General features: G+C 41.7%; 1 protein-coding gene across 1 annotated transcript; it reads right to left on the reverse strand.

The window, feature by feature from the left end:
* Window positions 1-852: 852 nt before the first annotated feature.
* On the reverse strand, window positions 853-13538 carry Aarsd1 (alanyl-tRNA synthetase domain containing 1). The gene is made up of 12 exons (XM_026386804.2): window positions 13441-13538; window positions 13177-13308; window positions 10158-10317; window positions 7553-7610; window positions 6755-6911; window positions 6545-6661; window positions 6195-6325; window positions 5828-5894; window positions 5546-5637; window positions 5016-5070; window positions 3003-3097; window positions 853-1292 (listed from the first exon to the last, which is right to left on the reverse strand). The coding sequence occupies exons 1-12, from the start codon at window positions 13477-13479 to the stop codon at window positions 1157-1159; spliced, it is 1239 nt and encodes a 412-aa protein (XP_026242589.1). The 5' UTR covers window positions 13480-13538; the 3' UTR covers window positions 853-1156.

Below are 13538 nucleotides of genomic sequence, written 5' to 3' on the forward strand. Positions count from 1 at the left end.
AGAAGGGTTCCAAGTTCAAGGCCAGCCTCAGCAACTTAGGCCCTAAGCAACTTATTGAGACCGTCTGAAAATAGAAAATAAAGTGCCCTGGGTTAAATCCTCAATACCAACAACAACAACAAAAAAAAGCCTACAAATTTAGAACTTTTTTAAAATATTTTTTGTTGTTGTTGTTGTTGTAGGTAGACATAACACCTCTGTTTTTATATGGTGCTGAGGATTGAATTCAGTACCTCTGCATGCTAGATGAGTGCTCTACCTCTGAGCCACAACCCCAGCCCTAGAACTTTCTTTTATCATTACAAGTCCCTCTTGATCTCTAATAATAATCCTTGCCTTAAAGTTGAGTTTGTCTGGGGCTGGAATTGTGGCTCAGTGGTAGAGTGCTTGCCTAGCACGTGCGAGGCCCCGGGTTCGATCCTCAGCACCACATAAAAATAAATAAAATAAAGATATTGTATCTAACTACAACTAAAAAATAAATATTTTTTTAAAAAGTTGAGTTTGTCTAATATTAATATTGCCACACAAGCTGTCTTTGTATTGTGCAAGATATATCCTTTTCTAGACTAACAGCACCTTACTACTTCACAGTTTTGTGATTTCATAACATATTTGCAAAGTCATTGATACCTTTTAGTTCTAAATTACAACACTAGCAAAAGAATAAGAAAAAAAAATAGAAGACTAGGGGTGTAGTTCAGTGGCAGAGCATGTGCTTAGTATGCACAAGGCCCTATGTTTGATCCCCAGTACCAAAATACAAGTAAACAAATATTTGGAAAAAAAGAAAAGAAAGAAAGAAAGAAAAGCAATCAAGGAGATATGAATGAGACTAAGTCATAGATAAAACCTTTAGACTGACTTGTATTCTCTGTAGACAATATGTTTCTCAAAAAAAACAAAGGTTTCAGCTAGGCTTAGACAAATTAGCACATGTCATCAACATAATGCCCACTCATGTAGGTTATGCCTAATAGGCACCAAATCAGAAAACTGTTTATTCACAAACAGATGCTAATCACACAAGCACACTGGAGGATACTGTACAAATTAGTCATATAAATTTAAGTGGTAATAGAACCATTTTGAGTCACATTATTTTATTGTCCAAGAGACTCCTTCCACGGTCAGAGGGAGTGGGCACTCTGAGTTCTCACTCCTCAGCGCTCTGCGTGCTGACATAGTCCTGTAGAAGCGCCTGCACCTCTGCCCGCCGGCTCATCTTGGTTGCCTTGCCCTGGAAGCGGCCTTTCTTCCCTGCTCCTTTGCCTTCTAGGACCTCAGCCACCCTGAGGAACAGAGATGCAGTCAGAGAGCTGGTCTTTGAGGGAAAAAACACAAAAACACAAGGGCGGCCCTGGGATCTAGGGGAGGAAGAATAATAATTTCTAGAAGCCCTTCTTAAAAACACCTACACAGGGCTGGGACTATCACTCAGTTGGTAGAGTGCTTGCCTGGCATGTGCAAGGCCCTGGGTTCTAACCCTAGGATCACCAAAAATAAAAAAAAAAAAATACTTGCACACACACACACACAAAAAAAAAAAACTTGCACTAGAAGAGGGGAGTTCTAAGTTTCCCCAAAGAAATGACAAATGTTTAGAGTTATGGAAACACTAATTACTCTGATTTGATCAATCACACATTGTATACCTGCATTATCACACTATATGCCATAAACATATATGTCAATGTCAATTTAAAGAGTTAAAAAAATTCATAATACTTGCACATGTACACGATATGTACCAAGTATGCTATAACAGTAAATAACTGCCCCAGAATCACACACACACACACAAAAAAAAAAAAAAAAAAAGAAAGAAAAGAAAAACAAATAACTGGAAACATGTCTATACATGGAAGCAAAATAAATTATGGTAATCTCCAGGGAGCAGGATGAGTATATACTAGGGACAAGGGGTTGCTGTGGGGAGCAGCAGTGACACAGCTAGGAGGGAGGTGGGGATGGTGGCAAACTGGAGAGTATGTGCTATCTGGGGAGTATGGCAGCTCAGTTCCTCATAGCTACTATCATGTAGGTGTGTGGACCCAGAGTTACTGCTGGGTGTAGTGGTGCATGCCTGTAATCCCCAGTGACTTGTGAGGCTGAGGCAGGATCAAAAGTTCAAGGCCAACCTCAGCAACTTAGTGAGATCTGTCTCAAAATAAAATACAGAAAAGGACTGGGGATGAAGCCCAGTGGTTAAGCACCCCTAAATCCAAACCCCAGTACAAAAAAAAAAAAAAAAAAAAAAAATCTGAAAATTTAAAACACTTCACAAGGCCAGGCCAAAGTAGTCTATATGCCACATACGGCTGCCTGTTACTAATCTCTACTATAAATTCTTACATGGTCCTTCAATGTTTTTGATGAACACATATTCCAGAGCTAGTAAGGACTCTGAAAACCCCAAATGCCAGAAAGATTTTGGGTTATAATCTATACATAATTTAAAATAGAAACATATAAACTTCTTTACGAGGGTAAAGAAGTCCAACAAAGTTCTCATTTTTTTTTCTATTTATTTATTTATTTGTTTGTTTGTTTATTTTACAGTGCTGGGAATCAAACCCCAGGGACACTCTACCCCTAAGCTATATCTCCAGCCCTTTTTATTTTTTGAGACTGGTTTTGCTAAATTGCTGAGGTTGACCTCTTGAGTAGCTGGGATTACAGGTGTTTGCCTCTTCGTCCAACTGGAATCTAAATTTCTAAAAGAAAATATATAAGCACAGGAAATTTGGAGCCAAAGGAGCTGGGTGCAAGTCTCAGTTCTGCCACTTTAACTGTGAGACCTCAGGCACATGATACAAGGTGCCTCATCTGTCAAACCAGGAGTGGTAGCATACCTCATGTGTCTACAATATGAATCAAGGAGATGGCAGATATGAAAACCCTATTAACAGGTACAGAGCAATATTATTAAATTAGTAGCTTACATGTTCTTCCTCTCACACAAGAAAATCCATGTAGCATCAGAACCTATATAGCATTACCTGGGCCCCAGGGTTTCCACAGCCTCCGCTGGCCCTGCCAGTAAGAAGAGCCCAGCACCTTTCTCATCTCCCACAGTTAGGAAGAGGAGGGTCTCCTAGGAGGTAAAGCAAAGAGGTGAGCATATGTGAGGTCAACTCCCCTAAACCCTGGACTTTCCTCTGTCTCCAAGGATAGATATCTCCCATCAGACAGGCACAGTGATGCATACCTAAAGATGTGGCTCGGTGGTAAAGTACCTCTGAGTTCAATTCCCAGTTACAAAGCAAGCAAACAAAAAACAAAACCCCAAAAACAGATATCTCCCCTTAAACCACCAGTGATGCTGCTGATGAATGATGATGCAGCCCCTCCACACCTTTTTCACTAATGCCAAGAAACTTTTTGAGAGTAAAATATTTATGCTAATCATTAAGTAGGAGGCAGAAAGCTGGTGACCAGGACCAAGCATAATATGCCTTTTGTGGTCTTGTGAAAAAGAAAGTTCAGTAGTCCATTTTCAGAATATAGCATTTAGCCTTAATTGGATCCAACTGTAGCCATTTTTATTATAGCCTTTCCCTTTCCCCCACCCCACTACCATTTTAAAATTAGCTAATGTGTAGATTATAACCCTGAACTGTTCTATCAGAGCAAGGGACAGTACTTCATTAGGGACAAAAGCAGGGGGACTCCCCGCACAAGTGTACTTGCCCCTCAAGATTCCTTCTGGGGGGCACACCCTTCTGCAGAAGAGCAAGTTTTACTCTCTTCTTTTGAGCACATTTTATTTCATGAAGCACCTTGATATTTTTTTTTTTTTTTTTTTTTGCAGTGCTGGGACTTGAACCCAGGGCTTCATGTATGCCAGGCAAGCACTCTACCACTAAGTCACATTCCCACCTCAGCACCTTGGTATTTCTAACAGTTTGACTCCCATCAACTCTCCAACCTTCTGCCCACCAAGCACCCTGGGCTGCTACTGCCTAAATCATCATGTTTTCCTCTGCCTGGCTGCCTCTGCTCCCTTGTCTGTCTGATGACCTCTAAGCAATCTTCAAGGCTCCTCCACTGTAGCCTTCCCATCCTTTCAGATAATGTGCTCTTTTGCCTCTGTGTTTTTTTGTTTTTGGGGTACCAGTGATTGAACTCAGGGGCACTCAATCACTGAACCACATTCCCAGACCTATTTTGTATTTTATTTAGAGACAGGGTCTCACTGAGTTGCCTCAGCCTCTTGTTTTTGCTGAGGTTGGCTCTGAACTTGCAATCCTCCTTCCTCAGCCTCCTGAGCCACTGGGATTACAAGCATGAGCCACTGTGCCCCGCTGCATCTGGTATTTATCATTCAAATTATAAAAGTGGATAAACACATCTGTCTCCCACACTAGAATGTGAGCCCCTTAAGAATCAGTACTGTCCACACAGAAGAATTATGAAGAGAGAAATATACAATGCTTGACCCACAGAAGGTATTCCAAAAAAAGGTTTTAGAGTTATTGTGAAAGAGAGACTTTACAATCTCTAAGCTATAGACTGTCAGAATAAGGAAGAGTAAGTGAAGCCAGAAGCAGAACAACATGGGTGGGATTGCCTTTAAAAGGCTTGTCAAACCACCCCCACTCTTTTTCTTGAGACAAGGTTTCCCTATATTGTTGAGGCTGGCCTTAAACTTACAATCCTCCCACCTCGGCCTCTTGAGTATCTGGGATTACAGGCATGTACCACCACACCCAGCTACCCTATATTTCAGCACACACAAATCGGATGGCTCTGTGAAGCTAAAGCTTAGATAAAAGGAGCGCAGAAGCTAATAAATGTCATAGGCCCAGAAAGATAAAGAGCATAGATGTAACTCAACACCTAAAACAGAGCTTGGTTCCTAAGATAGTACTAACAAAATAGTACTGAATGAATTTCTGTTCCCTACTCTTCAAGTGTTAATCTGGAGGAACTTCAGCTAAATTAATACTCCTCAGTTGTATGTCCCTAGGTCTCTACTTAGGGCAGAGTAGAGAATCTCATATTCCTCTTACCTCTGACCCAATTTCATTGGCAATGATATTCATGAACTCAGAATCGCCCTCCTTCCTAGGACAAAGGACACAGACATAAGATCCAGGCTGGAGTGGTTGCTGTAAAACTGCAGGAAGCCTGGCTCCTCATGAGGCTGGTCTCACTGCTGCCTGTTTCAGCATGTTATGTCCCAGACCTCTTAGCAAAGAGAGAGTTCTGACTGAAGGCCACCAAAATATCTTTCTCAGCCTTAGCAATTCAGAAATAAGGAAAGCATTTGTTTTTGTCTCCCTTAAATAGGATTCACCAGAATAAGAGATCTATTAGCTGGTGAAGGAAGAGAGGGAAGGTGTTAATGAAAGTTACAAGGTTACAGTAAAGTTGCTATGATCAAACCCAGAAAATCTGGTTTCTTTAGGGCCTACGGGTCTATTCAGCCTTGAGGATACCAGTGAGCAACCCACCTCCTACTGTGCCCTGCACACAGGGGAGATGCTAAGCCGAAGCCCAACACAGCCTTCTGCATTCTCTCTAGCTCCTAATTTCTTACCTGTGTAGTACGACCACACCTCCCCAGTCTGGGCTATTCCTGAGACAATGAGCAATGTGCACAGCCAGGTCTCTGAGAAGATTCAGGTTATTCTGAAACGGATATGATAAGTAGACAGATAAAAAGGATAACACAAGAGAACACCAACTTTCTTCCGCCTCATTCTCCCTTCACTATCCCCTTCTACAAACCCCATCTAAGCCCCCTGCTTAGGCCCGGGGCTGTCTGGAGTCTATTATAGGCAGATCCTAGGCCCTTTTCACTCTCTAAAGAATAAATCACCTTCTGTAGGAGTTTGGAGGAGTTCTGGAGCTTTTTCACTGCTTCCACATGATCTTCTGCTCCACACCTGCAAAGAAAGGTCAATGGAGACCAGCCAAACTGGTTATCCAGCATTAGGGGTATAAATTAATGATGCCTAATAGGGACCTGGGAATATTCTGAGGAGTCCCCTTAGGCAAGTGGGAGAAAGGATACAAGGGAACAAACCATTTTGTGTGGCTCTGGTTTATTATCCAAAGCACTTTATTGTTTATGGCTGCATCTTATTTCCTAGAAGTAAGAACTTAATATGTCTATCTTAGATAAGAGAGCTAAGCCCCAAGGTGTCCAGAATCTGAGGAACGGGAAGCAACTAAAGGGGACATACTTAAGCAGAGTGGTCAGTGCCTTTTCAGTTCCATGACTTCTCTCCATCCACTTCAGCACCCGGTTCCCAGCCAGAAATATCAGGTTGGTTTTGTTCTTTTTCCCCTTCTCAGTACCCAGAATCTTTATGACCTACATGAAGGGGATAACACACACAAACATGGATAAACCACAGTGGGTCTTGGGACCTGGGGACAGAAGAGACCTAGAACTCCTCCCCAGCTCTAAAGCAATGAAGAAGATTCCATTTAAGACTCCTTAATTGACCCCTCTACCATTCCCAGCCCTGTTGTAATCCCCTAGGCCCCAATAATCTCTCCTGAAACCACTCAACAGTCCTTCCACACCTACCTGAAGGTCACTGAGATTGTTTACATGAGTCCCACAGCACATGTTGGAATCAACACCCTCAATGGTAACAACTCGAATGGGTCCAGCATGATCATCTGGTAATCCCCGGCCTCTCACCTGGAATAGAGGGGAGAGAGAAGAGCTGTCGGAATTTTGATGAGACCTTGGAAAGCCATTCAACAGAAGCCAGGCCCCTGCCTCTCCCCTCACCTTCTCCACCTCAGGATCATCCAGGCTCAGTTCTTGCACACTCACAGGCAACCGATCTCTGATTTTTTCATTGACACTCTGCTCAATTGTAGCTACTTGTTCTGCAGTCACAGAGGGGCTGTCCAGCTCAATTACACTCCGGAGTCTCCCCAACTCCCTGCCAGAAGAGAGCGAGTGGTCACAGGATGTTACAACAATAAAGTTTACAAAGTCCTGGGCATGGTGGCACATATCTATTTAATCCCAGCTACTCAGGGGACTAGAGTAGGAGAATCATAAATTTGAGGGCAGGCTGGCCAATTTAGCAAGACTTTGTCTCAAAAAATAGAAAGCACTAAGGATGTAGCTCAGCAGTACAGCATGCATGTGTGAGGCCCTGGATTCAATCCCTAATATGGGGGAGAAAAAAAAAAAAGTTTGCAAAAGAATGCTCATATAAATTATTTTATTTAATCCTCACAAAAATCCCTCAAGGTAGGGAATTGTCATTCCTACTTTATGGGTGTAAAGGCTGACAAGAAATACAATCAAAGTCATGCTGCCAGTATGTGGTAGGGGCGGGTTCACCCTCTAGATCTCTGAGCTCCAAAGTCCATGTTCTTTCCCAAGCAAAGGCAGATGTCTCTTCTCTCACCATTAAAAAACACAGGTTAATCCTCCACCCAATCTTTAAGAATACGAGAACACAGCCAATTTTGAAGATTACCCTTTCTTTTATCCTCCTATTCCCAACCTATTATAGGGAATAGACCTAGCTAGTATCAATGCCCTACTGTTAGTCCCGTGCCTCCTGCTCACCATGATGTTGTCTTCAACCCAAACAGACTGTCAGCCACTGCTGTGATGAGATGCTGCCCTAAGCAAGTGGAGCAAGAGACACGAGAAAAATGAAAAACCCAGACAGCCACATATTCCCAAAATGATATATCACAGAAATTCTCCTTGTTGAATACCCGGTTAATCACTTTAGATATTTTATTGAAAATCATCACAAGAATTCTACAAGATGTTTTATCATGCTATTTCACAAGAATCTGCCAAGGCAACATAGCTTATCAGAGGCAGGATTTGAATTCAAATTCAATGTGTAATATTCATTCATTCAACATATATTTACTGAGTACCTTCCACATGCAAAGTACAGGGCTTGACATCAGAGATGCAGCAGCATTCTTAATTGATGATAGTGACAATAAGGAAAGAGAGGAGAAAGAAGAGGAGAAAGAATTAACTATGAAGGAAGAAGGAACAAGACATGCAAAGCCCTTGAAGAAGCTGGGCCTGGTGGCACATGGCTGTTATCCTAGCCACTTGGAAGGCTAACAAAAGGAGGCCAGCCTGGGCAAAGCAAGACTCTGTCTCAAAATAAAATATAATTGGGCTAGGGACAGTGCTTGCCTTGCATGCACAAGGCCCTGGGTCCAATCCCCAGCACTGCCAAAAATAATAATAATAATAATAACAATAATTAAAAAATAAATACAATATGGGCTGGGAATGTAGCTCAGTTGGTACAGTGTTTGCCTCATATGCACAAAGCCCTGGGTTCAATCCCAAGCACCTCAAAAAAATAAATAAATAGATAGATAAAATAGGATTGGGGATATAGCTCAATGGTAGAGCATTTGCCTGCATTCAACCCCCAATACCATTTGGGCATAGTGGCACACACCTGTAATCCCAGCAATCCAGGAAGCTGAGGCAGGAAGATCACAAGTTCAAGGCTAGCCTCAGCAACTTAGCAAGGCCCTAAGCAACAAAATGAGACCCTGTCTCAAAATTTTAAAAAAATTTTTAAAAGGAGGGCTGAGGATATAACTCAATGGTAAAGCACTCCTGGGTTATATAGCGCAAGAGGGAGAGAGGTACCAGATGAGGCTAAAGCAGTAGATAAGGGCGGCCACAGCAGAGATTTGTAGGCCATAAGAAATTTGGCTTTACACAAAAAACTAAAGGAAGCCTTTGAAAAACTTTAAGCAGCCGGCATGGTGGCGCATGGAGGATCAGCAAGCCCCTTTCTCAAAATAAAAAATAAAACAGGTTAGGGATATAGTTCAGTGGTGCAGTCCTGGCTTCAATTCCCACTAACATCACTCCCACCCCAAAGAAAAAATAAATGAAAAGAAAACTTTAATCAAAGGATTGACACAACCACATTTCCTTTAAAAAAAAAAAATATATATATATATATTTAGTTGTAGACGGACACAATAACTTTATTTATTTTTTTATGTGGTGCTGAGGATTGAACCCAGTGCCTCATACGTGTAAGGCAAGCTCTCCACCACTGAGCTACATACAATCCCAGCCCCACATTTCCTTTTTTAAGATTGTTCTGTAGGGGCTGGGAATGTGGCTCAGGCGGTAGCGCTCTCGTCTGGCATGTGTGCAGCCCGGGTTCAATCCTCAGCACCACATACCAACAAAGATGTTGTGTCCGCCGAGAACTAAAAAAAAATAAATATTTTAAAAAAATTCTCTCTCTCTCTCTTTCCCTCTCTCTTTAAGAAAAAAAAAAAAAAAAAAAAAGACTGTTCTGTAGCCTGGAGTGAACACCTATAATCCCAGTCAGTGACTTGGGAAGCCAAGCCAAGAGAATGGCAAATTCAAGGACAGCCTCAGCAACTTACTGAGACCCTGTCTCAAATTTTTTAAAATATAGAAAAATAAAGGGTTGGAAATATACCTCAGTGGTATAGCACCCCTGGGTTCAATCCCCAGTACCCTGAAAAAAATAAAAATAAAACAGATTGCTCTGTATTATGTGGAAGACCCTGGGTTCAATCCTTAGCACAAAAAAAACAACAAAGGTTGTTCTGATTGCTGTGTGGAAAACAGGGTAGGGCAGAGAAAAATTGAATGTGCAAAGGTCTAGGGCCAAGACAGTGAAAATTGGATCCAGGATGATTACTTTGACAATGGAACAAAGTGAAAAAATATTTAGAAGACAAACCTAAAGAACTTAGTGATTGATTAGCTATCCCCAAAAGAGCATCTGGAACAAATTCTAGGATTTGAAATTTGGCTTTACACAAAGAACTAAAGGAAGCCTTTGAAAAACTTTATGCAGCCAGGCATAGTAGACACAGAAACCCAGGACTAAACATACAGGATCCTTATGGAAAACAAGGATGGACATTTTGAGTTTGAAAAGCCTGTGAGACATTCAGGTAGAAATATCAAGTTGGAAATTGGTAATACTTAGAACAGCAATTAGTCTGATATTTTTACTTAAATTGTTCATTTTGCTTTTAAAACATATAATATTCTGCCTGAATCAGAGCTGATTCTGTCTCTTCCAAAAGGTTAACTCCTAGAGAATCCAAACCGCATCTCAAATCACCATGACAGTCTCATACATGTCAACTGCACCTCCAGATGTCCCCCATCCTGCCTCACTTACCTGAATGCTGCTGCATGTGATCAAACCTCCGCTCCCAGTCAACCTGGACCTGAACCTGGCTCCCAGGGGCCAGAGGTGTCTGTGTGAAATGATCAGCTTGGGCTCCCCGGCGGGTCACTCTCAGTACAGAGATGTCATTGATTGTACCATGGTCATCAGGCTGGGGAAAAGAAGTAATCAAGGAGAAGACAGGGCTCACCATACCTCATAAATACAAAGACCCTCTAGGGAAAGTTTATGAGATACAGACCCTAAATTTGACCTCCTTAAAGGAGGAGAAGGCAATGCCCAATGAGGTAGGCCCACTTTATTCCAAAAGGATTCTCTGTCCTCCTTACTCTGAACACATATATTTTATTTTTCAGGACAGAGTAATAGAATTGAAACAGAAAGAGACTGTAAGTATAGCAATAAAGATTTTTGATTTTTAGTAAAACCCAAAGAAACTTTATCCTGTTTTCACCGTTTAGTGTTTTTCATTATTATTATTACTGTTGTTGTTGTTGTTGTTTGTGGTGCTGGGGATTGAAGAGCCAGGGCCTTGTGCATGCAAGGCAAGCACTCTACCAACTGAGCTGTATCCCCAGCCCGTTATTGTTTTTTTAATGAGGGATTGAACCCAGGGACACTTACTGAGCTATATCCCCAGCCTTTTTTATTTTTTAAGACAGGGTCTCACCATGTTGCTTAGGGCCTAATTTGTTGAGACTGGCCTCAAACTTGCAATCCTTCTGCCTCAGCCTCCTGAATCACTGGCATTATAGGTATGTACCAAATTCCTTTTTTTTTTTCCCTTTTTTTTTTTTTGGTACCAGGAATTGAACCCAGGGGTGTTAACCACTCCACTTCCACAGTCCTTTTTCATATTTTTATTTTGAGACAGGGCATAAGTTGGTGAGGCTAGCTTTGAACTTACAATCCTCCTGCCCCAAGATCCTGAGTCACTGGGATTATAGGCATGGGCCACTATGCCCAGCCTAAATTTTTATCTTTAATAGTCTCTAAAATTATGTGAATTTCCCAGCCTCCAACCATTCCATCTTTTGCACTGCTGCTAGAATTAGATTCAACAATATTCATTCATTTATAAAAGTACCAAGTACTTATGATACTGTGCCAGCCCAAGAATACAATGTAAACAATAGGGATCCCGGGGCTGGGGATGTGGCTGAAGCGGTAGCGCGCTCCTGTGGCATGCATACGGCCTGGGTTGGATCCTCAGCACCACATACAAACAAAGATGTTGTGTCAGCCAAAAACTAAAAAATAAATATTAAAATTCTTTCTCTCTTTAAAAAAAAAAAAAGAGTTAAAAAAAAAAAACAATAGGGATCCCTCCTGGAATTTAAGAGTCTACAGAAGAATACAGACATGCAGTCAATTGCAATAAGATCTACAAATTGCCACAGAATTTAAATATACTTGGTGTTAGAGAAGCTGAAAAGAAAGAGACCTAAGTCTTGGGGTATCAAGGAGGATTTCCTGAAAGAAGTGATGTCTAAAACAAGACCTTCTACAGATACCTGAAGTTACAGATTTTCCTTTAGCAGATCAGGAAACCTCCATGTTGAAAAAAATTACTATAATGATGACACTAATATGAAACTGAAACTTTCTCACTTGCAAGTCTACTAAACGTGATCTCACATGTCACTTCTTTTGTAAAAATATTTTTTAGTTGTTGATGGATCTTTTATTATTTATTTATTTTTTAATATGTGGTACTGAGAATCAAACCCAGTGCTAGGCAAGCACTCTACCACTGAGCTACAACCCCAGCTCCCATGTTACCTCTCTATGTAAGAACCAATAAATTTATCAATATCATCTCTAGCCTGTCATCAACATACCCTATAGGGTCCAAACATATTAGACTATGTATGACTAAAGAGACTTAAATTCTTTCAGCCTTTGCTGCCTTTATAATATTATTCCTGCTAGAAAAATCTCTTCTATAATGCCAACCTTTGATGTTACTGTTCTAATCTTCTGTGTTCACAATCTACCTTTTTGTGTGTGTGTGTGTGGTACTGAGATTGAACCCAGGAGCACTTTACTTCTAAGATACAATCCAGCTTTTACTTTTTTTTATTAGTGGAGATTGAACCCGGAGCACTCTACCACTAAGCCATATCCCCAGCCATTTTTTTTTTTTTCAAGACAGGGTCTCTCTCATTTGCCCAAGCTAACCTTGAACTTTTGATCCTTCTGCCTTGGAATCCTGAGTTATACTGACATTTTGATCCTACTGCCTTGGAATTCTGAGTCTCTAAGATTACAGGCTTGCACCCCATGCCCAGCATCTCAGTCTATTTTTAAATTTTAAAACAAGGTCTTCATAAATTGCTGAGGCTGGCCTCAAATTAGGGATCCTCCTACTTCAGCCTTCCCAGTAGGGGAAATTACTCAAGTGCTCCACTGCACAGGGCTACAATGTACCTACCAACTTTGTGTTCACACCTGTAGTCTCTACTCCATTAGTACACAGAAATGGCTGTTCTCTATTTTGCTACTGTAACCCATCTACCTTTCCTGAACTCCTCAGGGGCTTCTTTTTCTGTCCCTGTCACGCATACTATGCTAATTCTCACCTAGGGCCTTTGTACTTTATGCCTAGAATCTTAGCCCTTTCCCAGCAACATCAGATAGATAACTGCAATGGTCACTCCTCCCTTCATTTAGGACTATACTGAAATAATTTGCCTCCTATTCAGGAAAGCATCCTATCACTCCCTTTACTTGGCTTTATTTTTATTTACATTATTTGTGCCTGGGCAACGGTTATCTCTAGTGTGTATGCAAACACACTGTCTTGTTCCCCTTTATCTTTGGAGACTGGAACAATACTGTGTTGTATCTAGGTATTTTGGTTTAAAAAAAGTTAAATGAATAATAAAGTGAATTGAAGTAATGTCCTTCTGAATTCATTACGGCTAAGAAGGACAGGAAAGCATTTTCCATCCGAAGGACGAAGAAATTAGGGGTTTACTGGGTCAGGTTGAGGGGACAAGCCTGGTACCTGTCCCCCGCCCTCAGGGAAAAGCAGCGTGTCTTCCAACACCACATGGAAACCGCTCAGCGCTTCTTTCTTGCCGTTGCTCCCATCAGTCTGCAGCTCCGCCGGCTGGCAGGAGACCACGGTGGTGACGAACTGGGCAGAGAGAGATAAGAAAATAAACTCCAAGCCTTCTCCACTCGGAGACTGAAGCCTATCTTCACACCCTCTTCCCCAAACCGCCCTGTCGGTGGGGCAGCATCAGATCCCCCTCCCAAAAGGCCGCACCTCCCGGGCGTAGCTGTCCCGCTGACACAGGAACGCCATTACCGTCACCCAGGACCCGGGAACACGCGAACGCAGAAAAGCTTGAGAGCGGACGGACA

This window comes from Urocitellus parryii, chromosome 7 (assembly GCF_045843805.1).
Source record: "Urocitellus parryii isolate mUroPar1 chromosome 7, mUroPar1.hap1, whole genome shotgun sequence".
NCBI lineage: Eukaryota > Metazoa > Chordata > Mammalia > Rodentia > Sciuridae > Urocitellus > Urocitellus parryii.

Bases quoted from the DNA above. Each gene is read 5' to 3' on its own strand.
- Aarsd1 (XM_026386804.2), bottom strand. From the start codon at position 13,479: ATGGCGTTCCTGTGTCAGCGGGACAGCTACGCCCGGGAG. The intron at 6,912-7,552 runs GTGAGCAGGAGG...CTCTTCTGGCAG, and splicing joins GGGTTGAAGACAACATCATG to GGAGTTGGGGAGACTCCGGA. The intron at 5,071-5,545 runs GTAAGAAATTAG...CCTTTGTCCTAG, and splicing joins GGTGTGGTCGTACTACACAG to GAAGGAGGGCGATTCTGAGT.